This window comes from Cygnus olor, chromosome 15 (genome assembly GCF_009769625.2).
Source record: "Cygnus olor isolate bCygOlo1 chromosome 15, bCygOlo1.pri.v2, whole genome shotgun sequence".
NCBI lineage: Eukaryota > Metazoa > Chordata > Aves > Anseriformes > Anatidae > Cygnus > Cygnus olor.
In genome coordinates, this window is record NC_049183.1 from 4869741 (window position 1) to 4895335 (window position 25595).

General features: G+C 62.9%; 4 protein-coding genes and 1 non-coding gene across 7 annotated transcripts in view; 3 read left to right on the plus strand and 2 right to left on the minus strand.

Annotated features, from left to right (window-relative positions):
* The window catches only part of RAB40C (RAB40C, member RAS oncogene family), a 33435-nt gene extending 25479 nt beyond the window's left edge, over nt 1-7956 (plus strand). Inside the window, 4 exon segments of the mRNA XM_040574305.1 lie at nt 2646-2723; nt 3207-3317; nt 3319-3430; nt 4811-7956. Of these exon segments, the coding sequence (XP_040430239.1) occupies nt 2646-2723; nt 3207-3317; nt 3319-3430; nt 4811-5091 (582 nt within the window). The 3' untranslated portion in view covers nt 5092-7956.
* Nucleotides 7957-10297: 2341 nt separating this feature from the next.
* WFIKKN1 (WAP, follistatin/kazal, immunoglobulin, kunitz and netrin domain containing 1) lies at nt 10298-14829 on the plus strand. 2 transcript variants are annotated; one of them, XM_040574306.1, is made up of 3 exons: nt 10298-10901; nt 11985-12248; nt 13142-14829. In XM_040574306.1, exons 1-3 carry the CDS (start codon nt 10824-10826, stop codon nt 14630-14632), a joined length of 1833 nt encoding a protein of 610 aa, XP_040430240.1. In that variant the 5' UTR covers nt 10298-10823; the 3' UTR covers nt 14633-14829. The 2 variants fall into 2 exon arrangements, with proteins under 2 accessions (XP_040430240.1, XP_040430241.1); XM_040574307.1 differs by lacking the exon at nt 10298-10901 and adding an exon at nt 10928-11887.
* A 237-nt stretch (nt 14830-15066) lies between these two features.
* METTL26 (methyltransferase like 26) lies at nt 15067-18283 on the minus strand. Of its 2 annotated transcripts, XM_040574308.1 has the most exons (6): nt 18015-18280; nt 16609-16771; nt 16388-16447; nt 15885-15952; nt 15530-15608; nt 15067-15448 (listed from the first exon to the last, which is right to left on the minus strand). In XM_040574308.1, exons 1-6 carry the CDS (start codon nt 18203-18205, stop codon nt 15401-15403), a joined length of 609 nt encoding a protein of 202 aa, XP_040430242.1. In that variant the 5' UTR covers nt 18206-18280; the 3' UTR covers nt 15067-15400. The 2 variants fall into 2 exon arrangements, with proteins under 2 accessions (XP_040430242.1, XP_040430244.1); XM_040574310.1 differs by lacking the exon at nt 16388-16447 and having other exon boundaries at nt 18015-18283.
* A 253-nt stretch (nt 18284-18536) lies between these two features.
* On the minus strand, nt 18537-18607 carry TRNAG-CCC. Its single transcript has one exon. It is a non-coding gene; the product is annotated as a tRNA-Gly (tRNA).
* Nucleotides 18608-19895: 1288 nt separating this feature from the next.
* On the plus strand, nt 19896-24401 carry MCRIP2 (MAPK regulated corepressor interacting protein 2). The gene is made up of 5 exons (XM_040574312.1): nt 19896-20083; nt 20224-20302; nt 23088-23215; nt 23290-23391; nt 23956-24401. The coding sequence occupies exons 1-5, from the start codon at nt 20032-20034 to the stop codon at nt 24012-24014; spliced, it is 420 nt and encodes a 139-aa protein (XP_040430246.1). The 5' UTR covers nt 19896-20031; the 3' UTR covers nt 24015-24401.
* Nucleotides 24402-25595: the final 1194 nt, after the last annotated feature.

Genomic DNA, 25595 nt, shown 5'->3' on the forward strand with positions numbered 1-25595 from the left:
TCGGAGCCGTCTGCAGAGATGGAGCCAGCTCCCTGTCTGCGTACTGTTCTCTGCAGGGCAGAGAACGGCGATGGCAGCGTGCGCTGGGGATGTGTGCCCTGGAAACGTGGTGTCTGGAGCACGCCTGTGCCACCTGGGGAAGCGCAGCTGCACCACGGCCTGGGCGCTTCTGGGGCTGCTTCCTGCGGTTCGTGCTGGCTGAAAGCAGAGCCGGTCCTAACGCCCGTGCTGGGCAGGATGGGGACAGGATCAAGGCATTAGGCAACGCGGCCTTGGTGTCTTATGGCTTTGGCAAGCTTTACTTGACAGTCTGAACTCCAAATGTCACGCATGGAGCTGTGTTATGACTTTGGGGGTGAGCTGGCAGACGGTGTCTCTCCCCGCAGTTAGAGAGCACGGTCGTGACCTTCCCCCCTGCTCCCGAGGACTGGGGGTTGTGTTTTGGCTGGTGGTGAATCCTTATTCCTCCCTAAAGCAGATCTAGGCTGCAGCTGCCAGCAGGCTTAAAAGCGCTGTTCTCCTAGAGCGAGTTTCTGGCAGAAGCCGTCCTCACAAACTAGGTCTTGGTCTGTTTCCCTTGGCTAAAGGAAGCCGTCAATCCAGAAATAAAATAAGTAGACTTCAACTCTCTGGCAGTTTGTCTTGGAAGGGGGTCATCAAACTTCTTCCTTTGTTATTTCCTGGTTATCATTCATTCACGTGCACAGCCTTGGAAGCTAGAAGTCAGAACAGATGTAACAATAATTAAAAGAAAGCCGAGTCTTGCTTTTTTTTTTTTTTTTTTTCAAAACGCACTTTAACATAATATATCCTGATAGTAGGTAGTTCTTGACTGGGTTCTTGAAAAGCACTAGCTTGGGTTTCTGTGAACTTTTTTTATTCGTGTGAAAACGGTTTCTTCTTAGCCTCTTTTTTTTTTTTCCTCCCATCTAGACTTAGGAGAAACCCCTTCCCTCCTTCAAGAGAAGGGAGGGAAAAAGCCTCAGAAGAAGGGGGGGGGGGGAAAGCCTCATTCTTTTTGAGTGTAAAACTTCACTGTTCTAGAAATGATGATTGAAAAAGATCATAGGCTTGAGGAATGAGCTCTAGACCTTCCTTGGAGGGAATGGAAGATGCTTCTGCTCCCCTCCTGTGTTTGTGCATGGCTTCGGTGCAGGCTTCTCCAGGCCTGCCCTCCCTGCCTCCCGTAGTCCCCACTTCAGGGTATCTTCGGTTCCAATTCCAAAGTAACCTCAAAGAGCCTCTTGTCGCTTGAAATGCCCTTGATTACAGGGTGACAAGAAGCCAGTAAAACAATTGCAGCACTCGCTGCTTGCTTGAAATGGTTCTCTAAATGCTGCGTGTTGGGCCGATGCTGAGAGGCAGCTCCTGGTGTGATAACCTGCGTGCCCCAGGGCTGAGCATCACTGCCTCTGTCCCCAGAAGTGCATCGACTCGAGGGAGGAGGAGGTGGCGGTGGCTGGGCAGCCAGCTCTGCTCCGGGGCTCGCAGTGGTGGCTGCAGGGACAAACTTCTCCTCCTCGGGCTGTGCCTGTCCCGGCTGCCAGCCCTGCACGTGGCCAGGGAGCGAGTCGTGGGTGGCGTTAGGGAAGGTGGGTTTGGGCATGGGGATGAAGGAGGCAACCCCCCCTTTTTTTTTTTTTTCAAGGGGTGGGAAGATGCTGAAAATGCTGTGCCACAGCCCGTGGAGTTGCTGGAGTTCCCAGCTCCCAGCAGAGGGTGACTGGCAGGTGACTTGCCCAGCACCTTCCTGGTCACGTACCAGCACCAAGGCAGCGGCGCTGCCCTGGCTGAGCCCCCCCCAGGGGTGCAGCTCCCCGTGTCCCCAGCTGCTCCTGGGCACTGGGCACATTTCTTGGGCTGGGCTGCGTGCGGCTTACCCCTGCCTCCTCCCTCCGGCACCTCCTCGGCCCTTCTGGGTTTTGCAGCTCACGCTGGGGCTGTCGCCTTGAGCTGCGCGTCCTGCAGCAGGACCTCGGGGGTTTGCCAGCGTCGCTCGTCTGGGAGCTCTGTGAGCAGTGACGTTAGCAGCACGGGCCGCCCTTGGTGGGTCCGGTGTGGGTGCCAGGCTGAAGATCTCTGTCCTCCAGAGCTCTCGACCGCTGCAGTCACTCCACTGCTACCTTGCCAGCAACAGGAGGACTGAATGAGACGGGTTCTGGATGGAAAAGGAAAAGGTTTTGAAGATGGGTGAGCTGCTGCCATTCAGTGCAGGTGTTCTGCATAAGGGGAAGAGAAGAAAACTGTTTCTGCCTCCGTGAATGTGCATCAGTTTTGTGGCAGGAGGAGGGTGTGCAAAGCACAGCCTTTCTCCTCTGGATACAAAGTCACTGGGGCAGTTCCTCCTCCTCCTCTGCAGAGCCTGCTACTTTGAAGTGGTTTGGGGTCTGTTCGGGCCAAACCAAACTGGTGTCTCTTCCAGAGCTGCTTTCTTGTTGGAAACGGGAGTAAAACCTTCCCTAGCAGATTTAAGTTAGTACAGACCTGTTACGTGAATTTTAGGCCTAGCAAATGCACAAATAATGTGACTGGAGAAAGGTTTGTTTAGCCTTTTAGGTTCTGGGTATAGCAGTGGTCTTCCAGGTGCATCTCCCTTTTAGTTTGCCTACCACGTGGCTTACTGACTGCGTGTTTTCTTCTCTCAGGGAATTCTCTTGGTGTACGACATCACAAACCGCTGGTCCTTCGATGGGATAGATCGATGGATAAAGGAAATAGATGAGGTAAGCCGAAGGGAAGAACCTGTGGAGCATACTAGCTTCCTACTGTGCCAGCTGTGTCCCAAAACGCATGTGGAACTGTGGGGGGAGAAACGTGGTGCACGAGGGCAGCAGTCTAACAAAACCCCAGGGAGGTGCCACCTCTGATCTGGGGACAAGCGTGGCTCTGCTGGGGAGAGATGATGGCAGTCCACTATAAGCAGAGGAAGAGTTTAATGTCTGTCCATCAGTATCGGTTCGGTATAAATCTGGAGTAGCAGGAAAGGGCTTGGGAATGGCAAGAAAGACAGGAAAGTTCCCTCTAAAGCGGACTGTGGAAGGGATAAATGAGTTGTCTTCAGCGTGTAGTATTGATTGCTCAGCAGTCAGAGCAGCTTCTCTTCCTTTGCCTGTCACTGCTGTTGAAGCTAGGTAGAACGCTGGGTGACAGCTGCCGTGACTAAAGGCAAGCCATGACTTTCTTCACTTCTTTTTTTCTTTGTTAAGCATGCCCCTGGTGTCCCCCGGATCCTGGTGGGGAACAGGCTTCACCTCGCCTTCAAGCGGCAGGTGCCCACGGAGCAGGCCCGGGCCTACGCGGAGAAGAACTGCATGACGTTTTTTTGAGGTTAGCCCCTTGTGCAACTTCAACGTCATAGAGTCCTTCACGGAGCTCTCCCGTATCGTCCTCATGCGGCACGGCATGGAGAAGATCTGGAGACCCAACAGAGGTGAGGAGGGTGCTCTGCGTGAGCAGCTGGAGGGGCTGAAGTGGAGGGGTAGCACTGCCTGGGTGGGAGGCTCATGTGCTTGTCCCCGTGGGATCTGAAAGCACCTGACCTGGTGAAACGCTGAAGCTGAGCTGCAGCAAGCTGCCTGTGCTGGTGCCAGAGCCCTGCAGTGAGGGATGGGCAGCTCCAGAGGGCAGTTCAGCATGTCTGGGCTCCGAACTGCTCTGGGACATCCCGCGCCTCTGCGTTTACTCGAGATGAGGCTTAGGGTGATTAAGCTCACAACTTGAAAGTACTGCAGTCAGATGGTTGTGTGGGATGAACCCAAGTGTAAGCAACTCTGTCCTTATCCTTGTCTGAGCCTGTATCTCCTGTTTTGGCAAGATGTGGAGGCAGAGCGAGCCCAGGGCAGCACAAGGAGTTGAAAGGGGATAAACCGTGTCTCTGCTGTAGGCGTGAAGCAGTGGGCTGGGATATTCTGTATATCAAGGCGCATGCGCTGCAGTGCGGAAGGCAGTGAGCAGAGGCCACCTGATGTCCCAGCCCGCTGAACTTTTGAAGCAAAATACCCTTAGGACCCATGTTCCTGGCTGGAGGTAGCAGCACGTCCTGCTGGCAGGCTGAGCAGCAGGAGTTTAGCACCCCACGAGGGATGACCTGCCTTTGTCGTGGTCCTGCCGCCCTGCTCGGTAGGGAGGGACGATCCCATCCCGCTTGCTGGCCCCACGCACCAAAGTGTCTGCCAGACTCTCCCGAGCCTCTCCCAGAGGGCAGCACCCGTAACTGCTGCCTGCCTGCCTGCTCGGGAGCAACAGAGCGACTTCGGCAGCCAGCTGGAGGTGAACGTGTGCCCTCCTGTGGCCGGCTGCTGGGAAATCCCATCCAAGCCGACTTCCCAAGGCAGATTCACGTGGTTACACTGGGCTACGAGGACACTGGGAAGCTTGTTCTGGCTAGATGGGATCCCGCTGCTGCAAGCACCCTGCAGAGAGGCAGCTTGTGGCTGCTGCTCACCAAGTAGGTCCCAAGCGAGACTGTCCTACCTTCCCTTCAGGCTGCCCGGGGGAAAACCAGGCGTGGGGCAGCAGCACGAGCCAGCCCAGCACGCTGTGCAGAGCGGAGGGGTAGCAGCGTCTGAGCCCAGTGTTGACACTAAAGCTGGCCTCCTGCAAAGCCTGGCCTCCAAAGGCAGAGCCTACCGGAGCCTTTATTCCCACACCTACCCTGACTAATCTGCTGTCTGTTCAGGGCTCCCATGCAGTCACTATTAGCTCTTCTCCTCTTATAAGCAAAAACTGCACAGTGTAAGGAATGAGTGCAGGAAGAAGGCAACCCTTGAAGTCTCTTGGACCTTGACCGTCCGGTCTTTTCTCCCACCAGTGTTCAGCCTACAGGACCTGTGCTGCCGAGCCATAGTTTCCTGCACCCCGGTGCACCTCATCGACAAGCTGCCGCTGCCCGTCACCATCAAGAGTCACCTGAAATCCTTCTCGATGGCCAACGGGATGAATGCGGTGATGATGCACGGCCGGTCGTACTCCTTGGCCAGCAGCGGCGGTGGGAGCAGCAGCAAAGGCAACAGCTTGAAGAGATCCAAGTCGATTCGGCCGCCCCAGAGCCCCCCACAGAACTGCTCGCGCAACAACTGCAAGATCTCTTAGCAGGATGGAGGCGCCGTGAGCTTCGAACGTGTCCGCACCCACCCACCGATGTACAGATGTTTGCACACTTCACCCTTTTCGACTGGATCCTTTCGGAGGGGCCTCGGCTGCTTTTCTGACGGCGCATGCAAGCGTTGGGAATGTGCTCACGTTTGGCTTCGCATGTGAAGCGTGGTGCCGGCCGGGGGGGAGAGGACTCTGCCAAGTGACCCTCCAAGAATGCTTTGGGCTTTGCCTCTCGGCCTGGGGTGGAAAATTCAGCAGCTGCCGGGTTGGGGAGGGGGGAAGGGGAAAAAGCTCATCCAGTTTCGATGGAGAAATGGATTTAATGGCAGATTGAGAGGCTTAAGGGAGTAGGCAAGGAGAGTCTGTGCTGCAACTTTAACTCTTGGACTCCTGAACAGATTGCTGGTGCAATAGTGGTTGTTGGATGTAGTAAAGAAAATAGGGACAGGGGACTAGTGGCCGATTTCACCAGGATGTTAACCTGCTGTTGCCAAAAAGAAAAGAAAAAAGGCAGGAGTTGGCCAATTGGAAAGCTGAAGGAAGCAGTCTGCTTGCCTTCTTCGTTTATTTATGTAAATATTATACATATATATATATATATCACCTGTTTTTTAAGGTTTTTTTTAAGAAGCAGTCAGGGAAAATTTTATGCAGCCATGTAAATAAAAGCACGGGATTAACTTTACCAGTGTCAGCAAAAGGGGAAAAATGGAGGATTTTAAGATGAAAATATACAAATGCTTTAAGAGACTTTCAATCGCTGCCAGGATTTATGCTGGGTTTTTTAAATACTACATATGCAGAAGGAAAGAACAATTGGTGTGTTACATACCCCAAGCTGCTTTACTCTGATCATTCCCTAAAACTTGAGTGCCGAAGGCAGGGTGGGATTTAGAATCGATTCGGGGGCAGAGCAGAGGCCCGGGGCTGGATTTTGTTTTCAGCGAGCAGGACGAAGGCAGCTCTGAGGTTTGAACCCACCCAGGCGACTGACTGACCAGTGCCTCAATCAGGCGCGCGTTAGAAGATGCGAAGAGATCAGGGGCTGAGGAGCGGAGGGGGGAAGCACCGAGCCTAAAGCAGCGGGAAGGTGCCGACCTTGTCCTGTATTGGGAGCAATGCAGCAGAGTCCTGCCTCCGCGACGCGGTGCGCTGCGTGCACCTCCGGGATCCTCGCATTGCCACCCCGTGAGACTGGCCCTGAATCCTGGCTTTTTTGCTCTGCTTTCCCAAAGATGTCCTGCCTGAGCTCATGCTGCTGTGGCTCCTCCTGGATGAAAGCGGGAAGGGGCAGAAGCAGCTCTTCCCGCTGGAGCGTGAAGGAGCAGAAGTGGGGCTGTGGCTGGGTGTGGAAGCTGGACGCAGTTTGCGCAGCAGACAGCAGTCACCGGCCTCCACGTCCCGCCGTGGTGAGCGTGCTCGGCTCGTGGCTGCGGCAGGAGATCAGGAAAGCCAACTGCTTTGCCCTGTGGGACTGCTCCTGGGTTTTAGAGGACGTGCAGGCTCAGTGGCAAGAGCTTGAGATACGCGCGTGGTGCGGGAGAAGATCTGTCAAAGCAAAGGCATGTGCGTCCCTGGCTTAGTCCCTTGGCAGTGTATTGATTTGTAATGGAAATTCACCTGGAAACTTAAAAATCATGCCTAGACCTTACTGCAGAAGATGAGCAGGGCCTGGCAGCGGTACTGAGCTGTGCTGATGGATTCCTACAGCCAGCCAGGACGTGTGGATTGTGAGCACCGTGGCAGAAAGTGAACTGCTCTTCGTCTCTGCGGAGGAGAGCAGCGGTGCAGTGCTGCCATCTTCCTCCTGTTGTCAGCAACTCCTCGAGGCCTGGGTGTGCTCCTCTCCTCCCAGAGCTCCCCGTCGCGTTGCACGGGCAGGATGAAGCCGCAGCAGTTTCTGCAAGGCTGACGACCCCCTTGGTGCAAGCAGCAGGCGGGTGGGCAGCCCCTCTGCAGGGCGCTTCTGCGCTGGGCCATGAAGGAGCCTTCCCCCTCCCCGCTCTGCGGAACAAAACCCAGCGCAGGGGTGGGTTTCTTGGCTTGTCCCTGGTGTGCTTTATTGCCCAGCTCAAATGAGCAGGGAGAGAATTAAACCCCGGACAGAGGGGGGAGAAGAATCCTTTGTAGTGGTGATTTGGCTCAGGAGCAAAGCTGCAGCTGATTTCGGCACGGAGTCCGGGGGATTTCTAGAACCTGTCTGGGATGGCTGGCACCTGTTTCCCATCACTTAACACACAGCAGAAGACAATCGCTGGCTCAGCAGCCCGGCGGGCTGGGGATATACGGCCAACAGGTGATGCACCCCAGTGCTGCAGAAGGCAGCTTCTCCTGGAAAACATCTCCTGGGCAGCGCGGGGCCAGGCTGCAGGCGGCCTCTCGCCTCTGCAGCAGCCAGGCACCGGCACATGAGGTGGAGAGGCACGAAGGTTTCCTTCACAAAGTCACAAAGCTGCTGCATGTGTAGAAAAACTTTACGTACCTCTGCTTGGTTTTGCTTTGATACGTGCGGCACCTCCTGCGCCTTTTGCCCAAAGCTGATTTTTTTTCATCCTGTAAAGTTCAAGAGATCCTGTCTGGAGGGAGAACGAAAGATTCACCCGGAATGTTTGCTCAGCAATTTATTTTATTTTATTTTTTAATTTAAAAGGAAAAGAGGTTCTTGCATCTGATGTCAACACTAGTCTTTAGCTGCTCTCCAACACTTGTACCATTCCTGAGGGTTGTGTTTTGTTTTTTTTCTTGGACTGTCCTTTTTATTTTTTTATTCCTTTGTACAGTCAATGTTGTTCAACTGATTATACATGGTTTTGTTTTATATAAATTAAAGCCTTTTTTGTTTTGAACTGCCAACCAGGAGGTGGAGGAGTTGTATCAGGTTTTTTTTTGGGGGGGGGTGGGGGGAGGTTGGGAAGAGCTGTAAAGAAAAAAAGTGATGGTTTTGCCCAAAGCTGGGCAAAAGCAGGCGTGCTTGTGATGCCGGTGTGTATTGTCACTTCCATGTCATCCAGCGCCAAGAGCTGATATTAATCTCAGATTTCCTTTGGGGAGGGTGGGAATCTTAAAGTCACGATGCTGGTTCTGGTGTTTTACCCTGTTCCATACATGCAAAAGCTAAAATTGTTCTCATCAAAGGCTGTATTGTCACATAATTGCTGAGTCTGGGTAGCTTTAAGAAAGCAGAGCCTAGCCTGGCACAGGGTGAGTGCTGTAGGTGGCTGTAGGAAGGCACCTTCCCCATGGTGCAGGTGGGTTTGTGCAGCGATCCCATGGACGTGGGAGCTGGGTGCTGGAGTCCAGAGCCAGCAGCTTGCTCCGGGGCTGGAAGGAAACTTCTCGCCCCATCCTCTTCTGCTCCCAGCCCACCTCCCCTTGACCTCCCTCTTCCCCTGCCTGCTCACTTCCCGAGGATCAGATTTTCCACTTCGTACCAGACTGGCCACGCTTGTTTTAACAGCTTAAGTAATTATTGCTGGGGATGGGAGGGAGTAAGGGGGGAAATCAGATAGCGTCTGCAGCCTGGAAAACCCTTAACTAAGGTAAAAGCTTGGCCAGGGAAGAGTCACGGAGCCCTTTTTGTTCTCCGGGTGGCTTCTGGCAGCGACTGCTCCTCATCAGCACGGTCTGGGTGGGTGGCTTCAGGTGGGGGAACCGGCAGCAGGAGCCAGCTCTGCTGCAGCGGCCCCTCTGCGGGGGGAGCAGGGCAAGAAGATGCCGTCCGCAGCATGCCGTGGCTCTGGTCCGTCCTGCTGTGCCCCCCTGGGTTGTTCCATGGGGGATGTGAGGAGGAGGCAGTGCTCGCCTGCCTGCACCCCGGCTGCTCGGTGCTGGGGGGGCGGTGGCTGCATTGCTGGAGCAGGAGCTGCCATCCTCGCTGCGGCACGGGACGTGCTGCTCCTCTCGGCTGGGGCTGCTGAGCAAAAACCACCATTGATGTCTGTGACCTTGGAAATGACCTCCAAAAATCCCCGCTTTGGTGCATGATGCGTGTCGGAGGAGTGGCTGGGGCTGGGAGCAGAACTGGGCACGGTAATACAGTCATGGAAACATCAGGATTGGAAAAGCCCTCCAAGATCATGTGGTCCAACCACCCCCCTACCACCACTGTCACCCACTAAACCACATCCCTAAGCACCACGTCCAACCTTTTCTTGAACACCCCCAGGGACGGTGACTCCACCACCTCCCTGGGCAACCCGTCCCAATGCCTGACTGCTCTGAGCAGAAATGTCTCCTCATTTCCAGCCTGAACCTCCCCCGGCACAACTTGAGGCCATTCCTTCTAGTCCTATCGGTAGTTATCTGTGAGAAGAGGCCGACCCCAGCTCCGCACCACCTCCTTTCAGGTAGCTGTAGAGCAATAAGGTCTGCCCTGAGCCTCCTCTTTCCCAGACTAAACACCCCCAGTTCCCTCAGCTGCTCCTCACAGGACTTTGGCACCTTGGCGTGCAGAGACAGGGAGTTTTGAAGATGAAGTTACAATTACTGAAAGCCTTTAGATGATGAAGGTTTATCACGTGCTTGTTCCAGGGGGCAGGAGGATTGCTTTGACAACCCTGTCCTGAAGCACCAGCAGCAGCACCACCGCCGGGGGAGGCGAGGGCTGGAGGTGCCCGCCCCGGAGGAGCACGGGGCTGGGGGGGAGCTGGCTGGCACCGAGGCTGCAGGGCAGGGAACTCATCTTCCCACTTTGTGCTTCAGGGCCTTGTGTTAAACACCCTCGGGGACAGTTCCACACGGGTATCTGGGACGCGAGGAGAGCACGGCGCAGCGAGCAGGCCTCTCCGCCCCCACCCCAGGCCTTTGTCCTGGCCTCGCTGCTTTGATCTCGGTGACAGGGGGATGAGGCACCTCAGGCTGCCGGGTGCCTCAGTGTGACCCACGGATGCTCCCCCTGCTCCCGAGCTGGGTACGGTGCAGGAGCTGACCCAAGCCTCAGCACCCGGATCTTCGCAGTGCTATAACCACACGGGGACAAAAGCTGGCTTCTGGATTTCCTCGTCCTCCCTGCAGCAGCACCCTCCAAAGGACCTGGGGCACCCTCAGCAGGGCCCAAAGCAACCGAGAGCCCCCGGGCTGCTCTCGAGCCCCGTCACCAGGTGGTGGCAATGCCCACGTGTCTGCATCTCGGCTGGAGTGAGGGGGGGGGGGGTTTGGGGATGGGGGGGGTCTCCACACAGAACCCCGTGGCTGCGTGCAAGGAGGTGCAGGGGGCTCCAGGCTGCTGTGCTGCCTCTTGGGCTGCTCTGATGCAATTCTCTGTTTGCAAAATCTCTCGCCAGCCTCCCCACTGGTGTCCCAGGGCAGCACAACCTCCCCTGAATGCCCCAGGCCAGCTCAGCCAAGGGGTTATCTGCCCCTGGCCAGATCCTGACCCCTCCACACCACCAAGCGGGGGCTGCAGGGAGGGAGCTGCTGCAGCGGGGCCATGCGGGGCGAACCCAGCCTGGGGCAGGAGGCAACGGCTCCTCCTTGGGCGTCTGCAGCTGCCACATTTGGGGCTGACAGCAGCCGTGCCAAGTCCCCCTGTGCCTGGGGAACGGGGTGATGCCCGGTGACAGCCTGGATCTGGCGCTGACTTGCATGTTTTGTCACCCCTCAGCGCTATGACAGGCTGGGGGTAAAAAAAGAAAAGCTAAGAAGGGAGCACACCCAGGTCTGCCTGAGCCAGGAGAGGCCGCCTTGCAGGGCTTTGTTGCTCATCCAGCTCCCAGGTCAAAGGCGCCATGGCTCGGGTCGCAGCTTCTGCCAGTGCTGCAGGAGTTAATGCTCCCCAGGCCGCTCCGAAACCCTTCCTGCTGCAGGTCAGTCTCCAGCGGGGATTAAGGGAATCTGGCTGGGAGCAAGGGCCGGCTCCTGCCAGCTTAGGGATGGCTCCGGGAAGTGCTGTGCAAGGCTGAGGTGGGATTGCAGCCCAGGCACAGCGTCCAGCCGGGGTCTGGAATGGCCAGGCGCTGCCTCCCAGGCACTCCTCAGATCAGAAAAATACAGAGCGCAAAAACCCAGCTGCAAATCATCATCGGGTGTTGCTGGAGCGGGGAGGGAGGGCCAGCTACAAACCTGTGGGTTTACGGGGGGCTCGGCGAGCCCGCAGGTGCCGAGAAGAGAAGGCAGACGTGGGGTGGGGGTCCCGGAGCAGCCCCGCAGCCGGGCCTGCAGCCCCCCAGCCCCACTGCCCAACCGCTGCAGCCCAGCTCTCCGGCCGGCGATGCCGTGGGGCTGGGGGCTGCGGCTGCTTCCCCGCCAGCAGACCCGGGGTGGCCGAGCCACGGCGGGCAGACAACAGGCTCTGGCTGTTTTCTCATCCTGCAGGAATTCGACTCCATGGGCCGGGCATTTTTTTTCCCCTCCTTTCACTCTCTCTCTTTGGAGACTTTCCGCATTCTGCCTTTGATCTCCCCCCTGTGTTTGCCCAGTCGATCGGCTCAGACGGGGTTAGAGGCTGAGGTCAGCGCCTTTTCCATTCCAAACACCCAGAAACATCAGTGAGAAGGGAGGGGATTCAGATTACAACCTTCCCGTCCTCCCCTTCCACCCCTGCCCCACACGCAGGCTGCACCCCAGCCCCACTGCCCGCTCCCGCCGTGCTGGGAGCCTGGCCCTGCCGCCGCTGCCACAGCTTTGGGGTGCCAGGCATGGAGTGAGCCCCCCGCCAGCACGGGGACACCGGCGAGGCTGAGCCACCGCTGCGCGATGCTGTCCCCATCACCCTGAGAGCTCAACGATGGACGGAGGTGCCGGGCAGCATCTCCAGAGAGACAGCATGCTCCAGGCGTGCTAAACCGCAGAGGTTTGGACCTCATCTCCTCCTCCTCTTTGTCCTCCCTGCCTTCCTTTTGATTTTTTTTTTTATTTTTTCCCTTCCATCCAATGTGATTTGTCCCAAGCCTCGCAGCAGGGCACAGGGCAGCCAGATGCCTCGCCGGAGTTTCGGCCGCCCGGGACCCAGGTCGCGCGCAGGCAGGCGGCAGCTCGGCAGGGCTGAGCCGATGCGTGCGGCGCTGCTCTTGCCCTTGCTGGCCGCCGCCGCCGCCGGGCTGAGCCTGCAGCCGGCCAGGATGCGGCACCTGGGGGTCTGCCCCAACCAGCTGAACCCCAACCTGTGGGTGGACGCGCAGAGCACCTGCGAGCGGGAGTGCCAGGCCGACCAGGTGAGCGGCAGCTGCGTGGGGGCTGTGGGCACGGACGGGACAAGGTTGGGTGCTGCTGGGGCTTGGGGCTGGTGCTGCACCCTGCTGCTCGGAAGCACCCGTGGGGCCGGGGTGTCCCCAGGGGGTGCTGGTTCCCAGCGCATCGGAACGGCCGGTTCCAGCGCCAGAGGCTGCAGCCGATGGATGCGGTGCCCCGCGTGCTCAGCCCCTCTGCAACTTCATTCTGCCATGCACGAGCAGTGCCCTGGGGCTGCTCCCAAGCCCTGCAGCAGGCAAAGCTGCGGCTTATTGCCCCACCATGTCCCCCCCCAGCCACTCTCCATGTCCAAGACCTTCCCCCCGCCCCATACCCTCCCAGGATGCTCCCACCTGGTTGTGGGGCCGTCGCTGAGACGAGGGGTGTGGGTGCGCTGGGACTGCTCCCCCCACCAAGCCCCTCAGTTTTCCCAGGAGCCCAGTGCTGCCCATCCCAGGGGAGTGACCACACTGCAGTTCATCACTGCAACGAGTTCTGCCTCCCCTCAGCCAGCCAAAGCTCGCAGACTCCCTGAGCCACACAGCAGCGTGGTGGGGGGGACAGTGCCACGTCCCCTCTCAGTGCACCCATGGTGGCAGGTCTTCACCGGGTGACTGTGCTGCCCCACAGCCTGGCACCGCTGTGCAGTGGGGGCTGTCTTTGCCTCACCCTCACCATCCCGGGGGGGGGGGGGGGGGGGCTGAGGTTGACCTGGGTCCAGGGACACACAGTTGTGCAGGGAAGGTCCAGCTCGGACCCAACACCCAGAGGAGCCCAGGAATGATGGAGGCTCTCTGGCAGTGGGAGCATCCCCGCAGCTGTGGCACGGTGCTGACCCCCTCTCCCCTCCCTTCCCTTCCACTCCTCTCCCGGCCAGGACTGCGAGGGCTTTGAGAAGTGCTGCACCAACGTCTGCGGGCTACGCAGCTGCGTGGCCGCCCGCTTCGCCGACGGCAGCCTGCCGGCGCTGGAGCTGGGGCGCGGGCCCTCGTGCGAGAGCTTCGTCTGCGCACAGCAGGGCTCCGACTGCGACATCTGGGACGGGCAGCCCGTCTGCAAGTGCAAGGACCGCTGCGAGAAGGAGCCCAACTTCACCTGCGCCTCCGACGGCCTCACCTACTACAACAAGTGCTACATGGATGCCGAGGCGTGCCTCCGCGGCACGCGCCTCACCACCGTGCCCTGCAAGTACATCTTCACCTGGCCCGACACCAGCCCCGTGCCGCGGGAGACGACGGCGCGGCCTACGCCAGGCGCCGGCCCCGAGGTGCCGGTGCCCCCCGCCCTCTACAGCAACCCCTTCCACCAGTCGGTGCGCGCCGGCGGCACCGTCAGCTTCCGCTGCGACGTCAGCGGCCGCCCGCGGCCCGACATCACCTGGGAGAAGCAGAGCGACCGGGCCGAGAACTTCATCATGCGGCCGGACCAGATGTACGGCAACGTGGTGGTCACCAACATCGGGCAGCTGGTCATCTACAACGCCCGCCAAGAGGACGCCGGCATCTACACCTGCACCGCCAGGAACGCCGCCGGGCTGCTGCGCGCCGACTTCCCGCTCTCGGTGCTCAAGCGGGAGCCCGGGGGGGCCCCGCGAGCCAGCAGCCCCCAGCCCTTCCCCAGCGCCGAGTGCCTGAAGGAGCCCGACCGGCGCCGCTGCGAGGCCCTGGAGGTGCGCTGGCACTTCGACGCCAAGCAGGGCTCCTGCCTCACCTTCCGCTACGGCGGCTGCGGCGCCAACAGGAACCACTTTGAGACGTATGAGGAGTGCCGTGCCGCCTGCCTGGGCAGCGCCCGGCCCACCTGCCTGCTGCCCATGGTGCAGGGCCCCTGCCAGAACTGGGAGCCCCGCTGGGCCTACAACCACCTGCTGAAGCAGTGCCACTCCTTCGTCTATGGCGGCTGCGAGGGCAACAACAACAACTTCGACAGCAAGGAGACCTGCGAGGACGTATGCCCCTTCCCCAAGAGCCTGCAGTGCAAGGCCTGCCGCCTCAAGAGCAAGATGGTGCTGAGCCTCTGCCGCAGCGACTTCGCCATCGTGGGGCGGCTGATGGAGATCGTCGAGGACCAGGACTCTGGCATCGCCCGCTTCGCCCTCGAGGACGTCCTCAAGGATGAGAAGATGGGCCTCAAGTTCTTCAACATCAAGTATCTGGAAGTGACCTTGACCGACATGGACTGGAGCTGCCCCTGCCCCAACATGACGGCCGAGGACGGGCCGCTCATCATCATGGGCGAGGTGCACGACGGCATGGCCACGCTGGACCCCAGCAGCTACGTCCGGGCAGCCAACGACAAGCGGGTGAAGAAGATCTACGAGCTGATGGAGAAGAAAACCTGCGACCTCCTCAACCGCTTCCAGGACTAGGGGCGAGCCAGGATGCGCAGACGCGGGGGCTGTGGGGCTGCAGACCCCTGCCGGGGGAGGGACTGCACAGCCAAGCCCGCAGCTTTTATTTAGCAGTTATCACCATTTTGTAGTTCCCTCCCCTGTAATTTATCTGTCTGCATGCCCTCCCTGTGTACCCCCAGCCTGGGCAGCAGCAATAAAAGACTGGGCTGGGTTGCAGAGGGGTCTGCCCAGACCGCCACCCACGACACCCTTCCTGCAGCACCGAAGCCTCGGGTGCAGCGTGATGCCCTCGAGCTCTGCACTGCTCCGCAGCTGCGTGCTGCAGGACTCTGGGCAGGGACCGGTGCCCCGCAGCCTCGGTGCTGGGGGGCGGTGATGGAGGGAGAGCCCCCCACACACCCCAAATGTGTCTCTGGCAGAGGGACGGCACGCGGCGGCCGGGCTGGAGCTCTTGGGAAGCTGCTGGTGGGGCGCGGCCCCCCCAGACTTTATTGGGGGCAGTAGCATGGTCCCACGTGGGGAACGGGGTCCCACACCTCGGCACGGCGCCTGCCCAGAGACAAGGAAACCGGCACTGGGAGAGAGCTGCCCCCTGCGCCCGGCCGTGCTGCGCCCCCTCCCAGGCTGTGCCCGCTGCGCCACCCAGGGAGTCCCACGGATGGAGCCAGAGGAGATGGACCCAAGAGCACCGGCCGAGCCCAGCGGCGCAGGGCAACACGGGGCACAACACGTGCCCGGCCCCTTGCAAAGCCGTGCCAGGAGGTGCCCGCAGGGTGCGGCGGGTTACTGCTTGCGGAAGATGAGGCTCTTGTTGTTGGCCGGCATGTCCACCTGCAAACACAGAGCTGGGGTCGGGTGGGGGGGGGGGGGCCACCGGCACGGGGACCGCCCCCCCAGGGTCTCAGCACCTACCATCCTCTCCAGGCGCATCCCGTTGGCCTCAGCCAGCTGCCGCAGCAGCGCCGTGTCCCGAAGGCCCCAGGCGGGGTTGCTGCCAGGAAGGGAGGCAGCGGTGAGACAGAGGGATGGGCAGGCGGACACCTCACCCCCAGAATGACCCCCCCATCTCCCAGGGGTGCCCCGAGGTGTGGGGGCTTCCCTGAGCCTCTGCTTTAGGTCTTTTCCCGAGGGATCACACTCGGAGGGAGCTCCCTCCTCCAGCATGCGGTGGGCAGCACGGGCAGGGCCACGGGCAGCCCCAGGCAGGGCCACCGGCAGCCCCAGGCAGGCTGCTTGGACCCCCCAGCCCCTGGCTTCCCCCTCCTACCTCTGCCTCAGGCTGCGGTCAAAGTCCACGTTGCTCTGGGGACTGATCTGGCCATCCACAGCGTATGGCTGCCGGGACACAAAGCCGGAGCTGTGGGCTCGAGCCACAGCTCCCTGCTGGAATGCCCAGTCCCTGTCCCTGTCCCTGCCACGCAGAGGCCAAGCAAGAAGGGACACAGCCCTGGAAGGGGCCACAGATGCTGTCACCCACCACAGGGCTCCCAGCCTCTGCTCTGCTCCTCTGCAGTGTTTTGGGGTGATGCAGGAGTGCTTACACCCCAGCAGACAGCACCCCGCCAGTGCTGGGGGCTAATGGCCAAAGCAGCCCCATCCAGGGCTCACAGCATTCCCCTGAAGATTGATCCCCCCCTTAACTTGAGCCCCCCCTTTTCCCAGCCCAGGGAATCCTCCCCTCTGCCCCCCACCAGGAGCTCCAGCATCCCCAGGGCCACCCCTCATCCCACTGCCGTGCTCCCACCCGGCACTCGGCCGAGCAGCACCCACCCCGTAGGTGAAGAGCACGCCTCCGGGCTTCAGCAGCACCCCGGCACCCTTGAACAGCCCCTGGGGAAAGAAAGAGGCAGGGGCCGGGTCAGAACGCCAGGGACACCCCACAGCTGATTTGCCAACCCTGGGCACTGCAGCCATCGCCCCGAGCCCCCCAGTAAATACAAGGAGCTGCACCCGAGCCCCCCACGCCCCCAGGGGTGCCGGGCACCGCTCACCTCCGTGCACCGCAGCTCCGAGATGTGCATCATGTTGATGCTGACGATGAGGTCGAGGGTGGCGGGCTGGGTGCCCCCCCAGGTCTCCCAGCCCTGCGAGACGTCCAGGTAGATGGGCGGCAGCATGTTGGGCACCTGCATGGCCTCTGCGTAGGCAGCGATGCTGCTGGCACAACCCCCGTGTCAGCCCCAGCGCGGCCCCGCACCAGCACCCAAAGCCCACCCGCCCCGGCTGCCGGCAGCGTCTCCCAGGTGGAGTCTCTGATGTCTAGTAATAAGGCTGTGCTCGCAACCCAGCAGAGGAGGGGGGCACTTGCTTGGCTCTCTGTACAAGGCGAGGAGCCTGGTGCTTCAGGGCTGCGGGATGACGGGGCACTGGATGAGCCTTGCCTCCGCTCACATCCAGAGAGCTGCTTTGGAGAGCAGGAGTTTCCCAGCCCGCACAGCACCAAGAGCGGCACGGCTCCCAGCCACATGGAGAAGAGCCTCCTGCAAACCTGACTTTAAGCAACACACTGAAAAATCCCAGAGAAACCCTCTAGAAACTGCTCCCAGGTCCCAGCACTCCCCCTCCAGCCCCGTCCCCGAAGGGCTCAGGGCAAGCAGCACAACCCCTCCATCCTGGCTCTGAAAATAAGTCTGGATGTGGAGATGCGGCCAGAGAAGGGCTCTGAGTGCCGCACGGCGGTCTGGCCCCGCGCTGAACCTCTGCCCCAGCCCGGGGAGTATTTTTAACCAGGGCGGTGTGCGCTCAGGGCCGCTCCCAGCGAGGGGACGGGTGCGAAGGACGCGGGCTGCGCCCCCCAGCCCAGGCGGCTATTTCTGCCCCCCTGCACCAGGCCGCTGGAAGGGAGTTATTTTCTGCCGGGGAATTCCTCTCCGCTTAAGAGCCCGCATTTATTTTGGTTTCCTCAATGGAAAACCGATCCCGTCCGGCGCTGCAATGCCTGGAATGGGCATTTGGGCGCGGCGGGGCCCCGCACGCAGCCCCGCAGCGCGAACAACCGGGGGCTTGCGGCTCCTCGGGGGGGGGCTGACGGCTCCTCGGGGGGGGCTGGCGGCTCCTCGGGGGGGGCTGGCGGTTCCTCGGGGGGGGCTGGCGGTTCCTCGGGGGGGCTGGCGGCCCCTCGGGGGGGCTGACGGCTCCTCGGGGGGGGCTGGCGGCTCCTCGGGGGGGGCTGGCGGCTCGTCGGCGGGGCTGGCGGCTCCGTCGGGGTTCCCGGCGGTGCCGGTGGGCAGCGAGGCGCGATGCCCCCCGCATCCCCTCGCCGTCGCACGGGCCTCCCCGGGAGCCGCCCAGAAACGAACGCTCCCGGCTGGAGACCCCGGAGGGGTTCGGCCCCAGCTCGGTTCCCGCTGCGGCCGCCCCCGGGCAGCCCGGAGCCGCCGGCCCCGGCCCCGCTCACCTGCGCAGCGCCCGCGGCTCCACGTCGGAGGGCAGCCAGCGGGCGTGCGGCAGAGCCCGGGCGCAGTGCGCGGCGTGCAGCCCCGCGCCCGCCCCCACCTCCAGCACCCGCACGGCGCCGGGCCCCGCGTACTCCCGCAGCACCGCCAGGATCGGGCCCTTGTTCCGCTCCGCCGCCGCCGGCGCCAGCATGGTTGGACTGGGGGGGGGGGGGGGGCGCGGCACAGCGCGGCTCGGGGCGGCACGGCACGGCACGGCACGGCACGGCACGGCACGGCACGGCACGGCACCGCACGCTGGGGAGTGTAGGCGCAGGGCACAGGACTACAGCTCCCAGCCCGCTCCGCAGGGCTGCTGCCACCTTCCTTCCTCCCCCCCCCCCCAAAAAAAAAAAAAACCGACAGCCGCCCCGCCGCTGTCCGGGCCCCGGAACGTGGCAAAAAGCCGGCGGTTTTACGTTAAAAGGTGAAAAGCGAATTTCGTCGAGATTGAAGAAAAAAAGTAAACGAAAGAAAAAACTTCCTGCGCCGCCCGGGAATCGAACCCGGGTCGCAAGAATGGGAATCTTGCATGATACCACTACACCAGCGGCGCCGATGGTGTGCCTCTCGCCCCTGCTGCCTTTGAGCTCGCCACGGCCCCGCTCCCCTCCTGCAGCGCCCCCCGACGGCCCCCGACGGCCGCGGTGCCCCCGCCGAAGCCCGGGGTGCTGCGGGGCTCCGGGCCTGTGCGTAGCGAAGCGTGGGGAGGCCACGCGGTGACCGGTGTGCACGCAGGTGTCCTCGGCAATCTGCTTCTGTCTCGGGCGGGGAAACTGAGGCACGACCCCCCCCCCGGGCGGCAGCGAGCTGGTGGCAGGACGGGAACACCGAGGTCCCCCGGGCTGCAGGGTCACAGTCACGTTAACCAGGGTCTGCCGTGTGAGGTATCCTGGAGGGGCTGGGGGAGCTCCGGGGGGGCTGCTGGCTGCACCCCCGTGGGCCGGCCAGGGGTGCCCAGCACCCTGCAGGATCCGGCCCTGCTCGTCCCCACTGCACGAGCGGCACCGGAGGGCTGTGCAGGCGCTGGAGCAAGGCTGGGGCATCCTCACCACCCCGACGAGCTTCGTCCCACAGCCTCTCCCCAAAACCCCCAGCACCCCACAGGTGACGCCGCCCCGGCATGGGGGCCATCCCCGGCCCCGCGCCTCCCACCACACGTTCTGGCCCACAGACCTCGGCGCACCTTCCCCGTCCAAAGGTCACCTCGGCACGGGGATGGGGCCGCGGCCACCCAGCCCCTCGTCCTGCGCTGTGGGGTGGCCCCGTGGGGAGCGGCGCTGGGGGGCACCCTGCTCCTGCCCACACAGCTCGGGGACCTCCGGGCTCAGTGGGTGGCAGCACCCGGGGGGTCCCTGAGCCCCGCGCAGGTTTGGGGACACAGAGCGGCAGGAGGGAGGTGCTGCCCTCACCCAGACCCGGGCCCCCTTGCTGTCCCCTCGCGCAGGGACAGGGGGTGGTGGCACCTCTGCGGCCCAGGACACGCGGTGCCAACCGCGGCCGTGCCCTGGCACCTCGCGCTGTCCCCCGAGCGTCCCCTGCCCGCTCCCGCGCGTCCCAGCCGCCACTCCTCCTTGTCCCCTGCACGTGCCATGTGTCCTCCCAGGGGTCCCGCGCGTGTCCCCCGGGTGTCACACGAGTGACTCCTGCGCCCTCCCCGCCCCTGCGCTCCACGTGGGCCGCGCCCTGCGCCCTCCACGGCCCCCGTGCCACCGCGGCCCCCCCGCGCCCCACGCGCGCCTCCCACGCCGCAGCGCCCCCCCCGCACGCCTCTTAGCGCCCCCCCCCCCCTCCCGAGCTCCCACGGCCCCCCACGGCCCCCCACGGCCCCGCGCTCGGCGAACCGCCCCCTTCAAGGAGGGGGCGGGCCCGGTTAAAGGCCCGCGGGGCGGGGGGGGAACGCGGAGCGCACTCGGCCGGCAGGAGCGGCGGGGCCGTGCCGGGCCGGGCCGGGCCGTGCCGTCGGGGGGGGGCCGCAGGATGTACACGCTGACACGCGGCCCCAGCAAGCTGGCCACGCAGCGCCGCACAGGTAGCGGGGACCGGGGACCGAGGGGGCAGAGCAAAGAGGGACAGGCGTAGGAGGAGGGGGGGAGGCCGAGCGGCGGTGCCGGTGCCCCCCCCCCCCCAAGCTCCTCGCCGCCCGGCTCTGACGGCCGCTGCCGCCCGCAGGTCCGACGCAGCAGCCGGTGGAGAGCAAGGTGGGCGAGCCGCGGGGCCGGCTGCAGCCCGGCGCCTGGCCCCCCGCCAGGTGAGCCCCGCGCCGCGCCGTGACCTTGGGGAAAGGTGACCGCGGCCGTGCGGCGCCGGGACGGGACGGGACGGGACGGGGGGGGACGGAGGGGGGGGGGCGGGACGGGGCCCGGAGGCCCCCGCCGGTGTGGAGGGGGAGATCAGGGGTTGGGGGGACCGGACCGCGGCCGGGGGGGGGGTGGGGTCCCGGTGGGGGCTGCCGGGGGCGCTGCGGGGGCTGAGCCCCGCGGGGAGGGGGCGCGGAGCCTCGCCGGGCCCCCCGGGCCGCTCTGGGTGCGAGGCCGATCCCTCAAAGCCTGGGAGCACCGGGCTGCGAGCTCCCCCCCGCCGTGGGCTGGGAGCCCCCCGCGGCCGGCCCCGGCGGAGTTGTGCAAGCGCCGGGGCAGGGAGCGGGGCTCGCTCGGCCTCCCCCGGGTGCACGCAGAGCCTCCAGCAGCCCGGCAGGGCCCGCCGCGGTCGGTTACTGCCCGCCCGGGGTGTGCTCGGCCCCCCCCGGGGTCTGCGAGAAGGGGGCTCCCCCGCTGGCTCCGTGCGGCTCGCTGGCTCTGTGAGGCAGCCCCTGCGGCCTGGGTCTGCTCCCTGCCCTCGCCACCTGTCCCTTTCCCTCCCCAAGGAAGGGGGAGAAAAGCCTTTGGGATGGGCTCCCAGCTCTTAGCAGGAGTCGCTGGAGCTGGTGGAAGGGGGTTAAGCAACTGGAGGGGGGAGATAACCTCGCTGAAGGAGGACGCTGCTGCAGCAGGCGTGGGGCTGGGGAGCTGGGGCAAGCCCCGGGCTGGCTGTAGCGGGAGGAGACGACGCTGCTTTCTCCCCTTTCCTCCATCTTCAAGAAATGAATAAGAAAAGCTTCACCTCCAGCTTGCTTTCTTGCCTGTCATCTCATAAATTAACTGCTGAACCGTTCCCCCTCCTTAGGGCAGGCTGCCTGCTCACGCTCCCTGCAGCAGGCGCTTGAACGTGCTCGCTGCCCTGGGGCGTGCGTGTGGTTCTGGGGCTGGTTCTGGGGCTGCATGGCTCTGGGGGAGCCTTACCCTGCCCTGTGCCTTGGGGCAGCTCCCGCAGGCTGCGGGGGCACGGGCAGGGGCTGCCTGCTCCAGCTCTCTGCTGCTCTGCAAACCGTGCCCCCCCCCCCCCCCCCCCGCCCCGTGCTCTGGGGCCTTTCAGACTTTGTCCCGTGAGAAGCGTGACCGTTGCAAACATGTCCTGCCCCAGAGCTGCGCAGGGCAGCTCAAATACTGAACCTTCGCGTGCAGCATGCTCCTGAGCCTCGCTCCAGGTCCTCAGTTTCGGTCTGTCTGGCTTCGCAGGGTTTCCAGATGGGTTCGAGTGCTCTGCTCTGGGCAGGAGGGGTGCCAGGTCACGGGGAGCCCGCTCTGGTCCCAGTTCCCAGATCTCTGTCCCGGTTCCCCGAGTGCCTTGTGGATGTGCTGCTGGAGCTGGGCACCCCGCTGCTGCAGCAGGAGGAGCAGGGCCGCTCCAGCGAGCTCGGCATCACGAGTTCGGATGTTTGCCTGTGCTCAAAGTACTTCCCACTGCCCAAACAACATCTCACTTCCATTTTCCTGGTGTTTCAGCAATTCCTCTTCAGCAGCAAATTTCCTTAGTGCCAGGGCGGGAGGGGGCAGCTCTTGCTTTTGCTGTCATCTCCCCTCCGGTGCTTGCAGGCACAGTTCCCCTGGGGCTGATCCTTGTCCCCTTCCGCTGGGAGCAGCCTGGGGCTTTCCCCCACCCGTGGTGCCCTTCACCCTCCAGAGGCTCCTCTCAGGCTGGGTGACCTTTCCTTGCTGCCTGTTGCATCAATTTAATGCTTTCCAAGGTTTGCAGTCCAAGGCTGCGTGGTTGCCTGGCCAGGCACGTGCCTGCGCGCTACCCTCATTTAATGCCTCCGGGCCTCGGTTTCCCCTCGCCGTGAGGTGGAGGTGTTTGCCCTGAAGCACGCCAACTCCAGGCTTTGCAGAGCTGCAGCAGCTGGCAGGTTCCCGGTGCCACCTGCGGCTGCCACACGCTCATGTGTCCCCCCCCCCACGTCTCCTGCGTGGCTGTGAGCGGCCGTGCGTGCTGACAGGGCACCGTGGGGGCAGCTGGCAGTGCAGAGCTGCCTCCCTGCACGGGGCTGAGCAGCAGGCCCGTGCACCCTGGCACGCTTTTCCCCATTACTTTTGGGCCCAGACTGCTTCCCTGTGCCCCCAGCCTAGCGAGCGTGCTGTCATCCTGCAGCAACCCTTCTGCCTTCGCTGGGGGCATAGCTGAAACCTGAAAAGCAAATGTCCCTGCTTGGCCTGGGGACCTGCCTGTGGGCACTGCCACCTGCCTCAGGGCTGGTCTGGATCCTGCCACCCGTGGCCTTCTTCCACCCTCCAGCAGCGCCTCTGGCCCAGGCTGGAGCGGGTGCTTCAGCTTTTTCCTGGGGGAGAAGGAATTGCTGAGCGCTGCCTTCTGGACCTGGGCGCCAGCCCTGTCTGTCTGTCCATCCTGCCCCTCCACGCTGTGGCTCTCAGAAGGGAGTGATGGGGAGGGGACGGCGCTGAGCCGCAGTGGCCCTGCCGTGCTGCACGGCCTTGTCCCCGCTGTCCCCTGGCAGCCCCGCGGGCCGGGCTCGAGGCTGGGGCTGGCCGCGTGTGCATCGCTCGCACAAGCTCCTGCGGCACCCGTCCAGCACCGGCCACGCTGCAGAGCGAAGCATCACAGCTCCTTCCTACCGAGCGTCCCCCGGAGCTCGACAGGCCGAGCTGCCCTCCTCCTCCTCCTCCTCCTCCTCCTCCTCAATCCTCGCCTTGCTCCCACAGCCCACTCCCGAAGCTCGTCTTCAACAGAGTGAACGGCAAGCGGCCGCAGGTGCTGCTATCGCACGCCCCGGGGCCTGAGGAGTGCTACACGGCGGCCCACGAGGAGAACGTCCGCTTCGTATACGAAGGTGCGGGGGGTTCGGGGGGGGAGGCCCGCAGGGCGCTGCTGGCCTGGGCCTCACCCGTTGCCCTCTGTCCCCAGCCTGGCAGGAGGTCGAGCAGCAGCTGGACGACAGCCAGAGAGGGGAGAGTGCCCGCGGGCCCGTGCAGTACGTAGAGAAAACCCCGAACCCCAGTCTGAAATGTGAGTGAGGGGCGTGCGGCCCCAGCGCGGGGTTGGGTTGTGGTGGAGAGGCGATGTGGGGAACGGGGTGGGGATGGGGGGGGCCAGTGCGGGGCTGGGGCCAGCCCCAGGGTGCCCTGCTGGGGATGGGTGGCATCCCACAGGCCCTGCTGGAGGCCCAAGCAAGCAGGATGTCTGACTGCCGCCTTGTCTCAAAGCGGTGCCTTCTCCAGCCACCAAGGTGGGGCCGATGTCATGCGGAGAGCCCCTGGTCCTGCCCTGGGGCGCTGCCTCCCCTGCCCTGGGCACGCAGCACAGAGGCAGGGGACAACGTGTGTCCATAAGGGCGGCTGGAGCGAGCTCTCTGGACAGCCACCCCGGGACCGCTGCAGCAGCCGAGGAGGGTACAGCCCCAAAAAGAGAAGGGCCCCATAGCCCCAGCCTGGGGCACCGGGGAGTGGGGATCCCCGTGTTGTTTTTCCCAGTGGCAAATAGACAATGGGGACGTACACTGGTGGGAACACGCTGTGCTCTGCTGCCTTCTCCAGCTGCTCTCCTATGCTCTCTCCCTCCCCTCTCTTTCAGACTTTGTTCCCATTGACCTGGAGGAGTGGTGGGCAAAACAATTTTTGGCCAAAATCTGAAACATATCATAAAAGGGAAGAAAGTTTTTTTTTCTTAAAAAAAAAAAAAAAGCTAAGAGCCTCTGGTCACACACTGGACTCGGTGGTATTTAGAAACACCTTTTTACAAGATGTCAGCAACCCAGTGACCCCTCTGCCAGCCCACCGAGGACGGCGGGACCGGACCACAGCCATGCCCGGCCACACGCCTGCTCCTTGCGCAGGGCGGAGGAGCCGCGAGCGGCCCTGGCCGGGATTCCTCAAGTGCCAGTTCTGAGACGTCTGCGGCTCCGGCAGCCCCCCGGGACACTGCGGTGCCGCGCTGGGGCCAGGCAGGAGCGGCCTCCCCCCCGGAGGACAGCAGGTCGCTGTAGCAGGACTGCCAGACAATAAAGCGCTCAAACTGCCCGTGGCGAGGCGCTTGCGGCCGGCCGGGGAGGATTTGCTTGGTGGAGCTGGGGGAGAGTTGCAGCAGCCCCTTGGCTTCCTCTGGGCCCTCCTCGGAGCTGCCTCCTGCTTCTTCCACCCCGTACAGGCGGAGGCGGCTGCACCTCTGGGGCAGGGAGGATGTGGGGTAGGGCAGGAGGTGGTCAGAGCCTCGCTGTGCGTTGTCTCTCCAGCACACGGGGGTAAAGCAGCAGGGGGAAGGGGGCGAGGGCCAGCACCGTGCTGCTGGGGAAGGGACAGGGGGACACTCCCTGCAGAGGGTTGCTGGCAGCCCCACCGGTGAGTGCAGGGCCCCAAGGCACACCACCAGCCCCCAGTTCCCTTGCTGTCCCAAGCTGGAGCCCACCCCTCTGCCGGGGTAGGAGGCTCCATGGGACTCAGGCTGGAGCTGCCCCTGACTGAAGGAGGCCAGAAGACACCCACTGGAAAAAAAATCTGTTTTATTCCTATGGTGGGAACAAGAACAGTGCTGCAGCCCCGGCAGGCAGAGCAGCCACATCCCCAATCCCCGCTGCTCCTGCCTGGGGCCAAGCAGCAGCTGCACCCCCGGCATCCCGGCCCTGCAGGAGGAGAGGTGCAGGACAGGGCCCTGGGGACCACCACACGGCGTCGGCTGTGCCACAGGGTGGCCGTGCCCGCCTGGGACCAGCTCCAGCACAGGCCAGGAGTGCTGTTGGTCCCGTATCAGGGTCAGGGACCCGCAGGCAGGGCTCCGTTCCCATGCACCCAGCACCCCGTGTCAGGTCCCTCCTGCCCCAGCAGGACCCCCGTGTTGGAGGCGTGTGGCTGTGCCATCCTGCACCATGTTGACCCTCTCCTCCCCCTGCCAGCCCTCCTGCCCCCACTGCTCCCCTCCGTGGGCGCAGCTCTGCCCTGTCCTACTCGTCTCCCCCTGCCCCCAGCCAGCACCGTGAGTCCCAGCACGCTCTTGGTAGATCCAAGACAGCCCAACAGAAAGCACCACAAGCTTTCCTTGCAACTGAGCAGCTCAGAGCAGTGGAAGGGCAGGGGTGCTGGGGTTTTCCTCCCTGGCTCCCTCATTATCCCCCGCATGGTGCAGGGATGCTCCCAGTGAGCAAATCCCCTGCACCCACAGCTCAAGGGGGCTCCTAGGTGCTCCAGGGCTGCTGCTCACCAATAAAAACAGACTTTGTT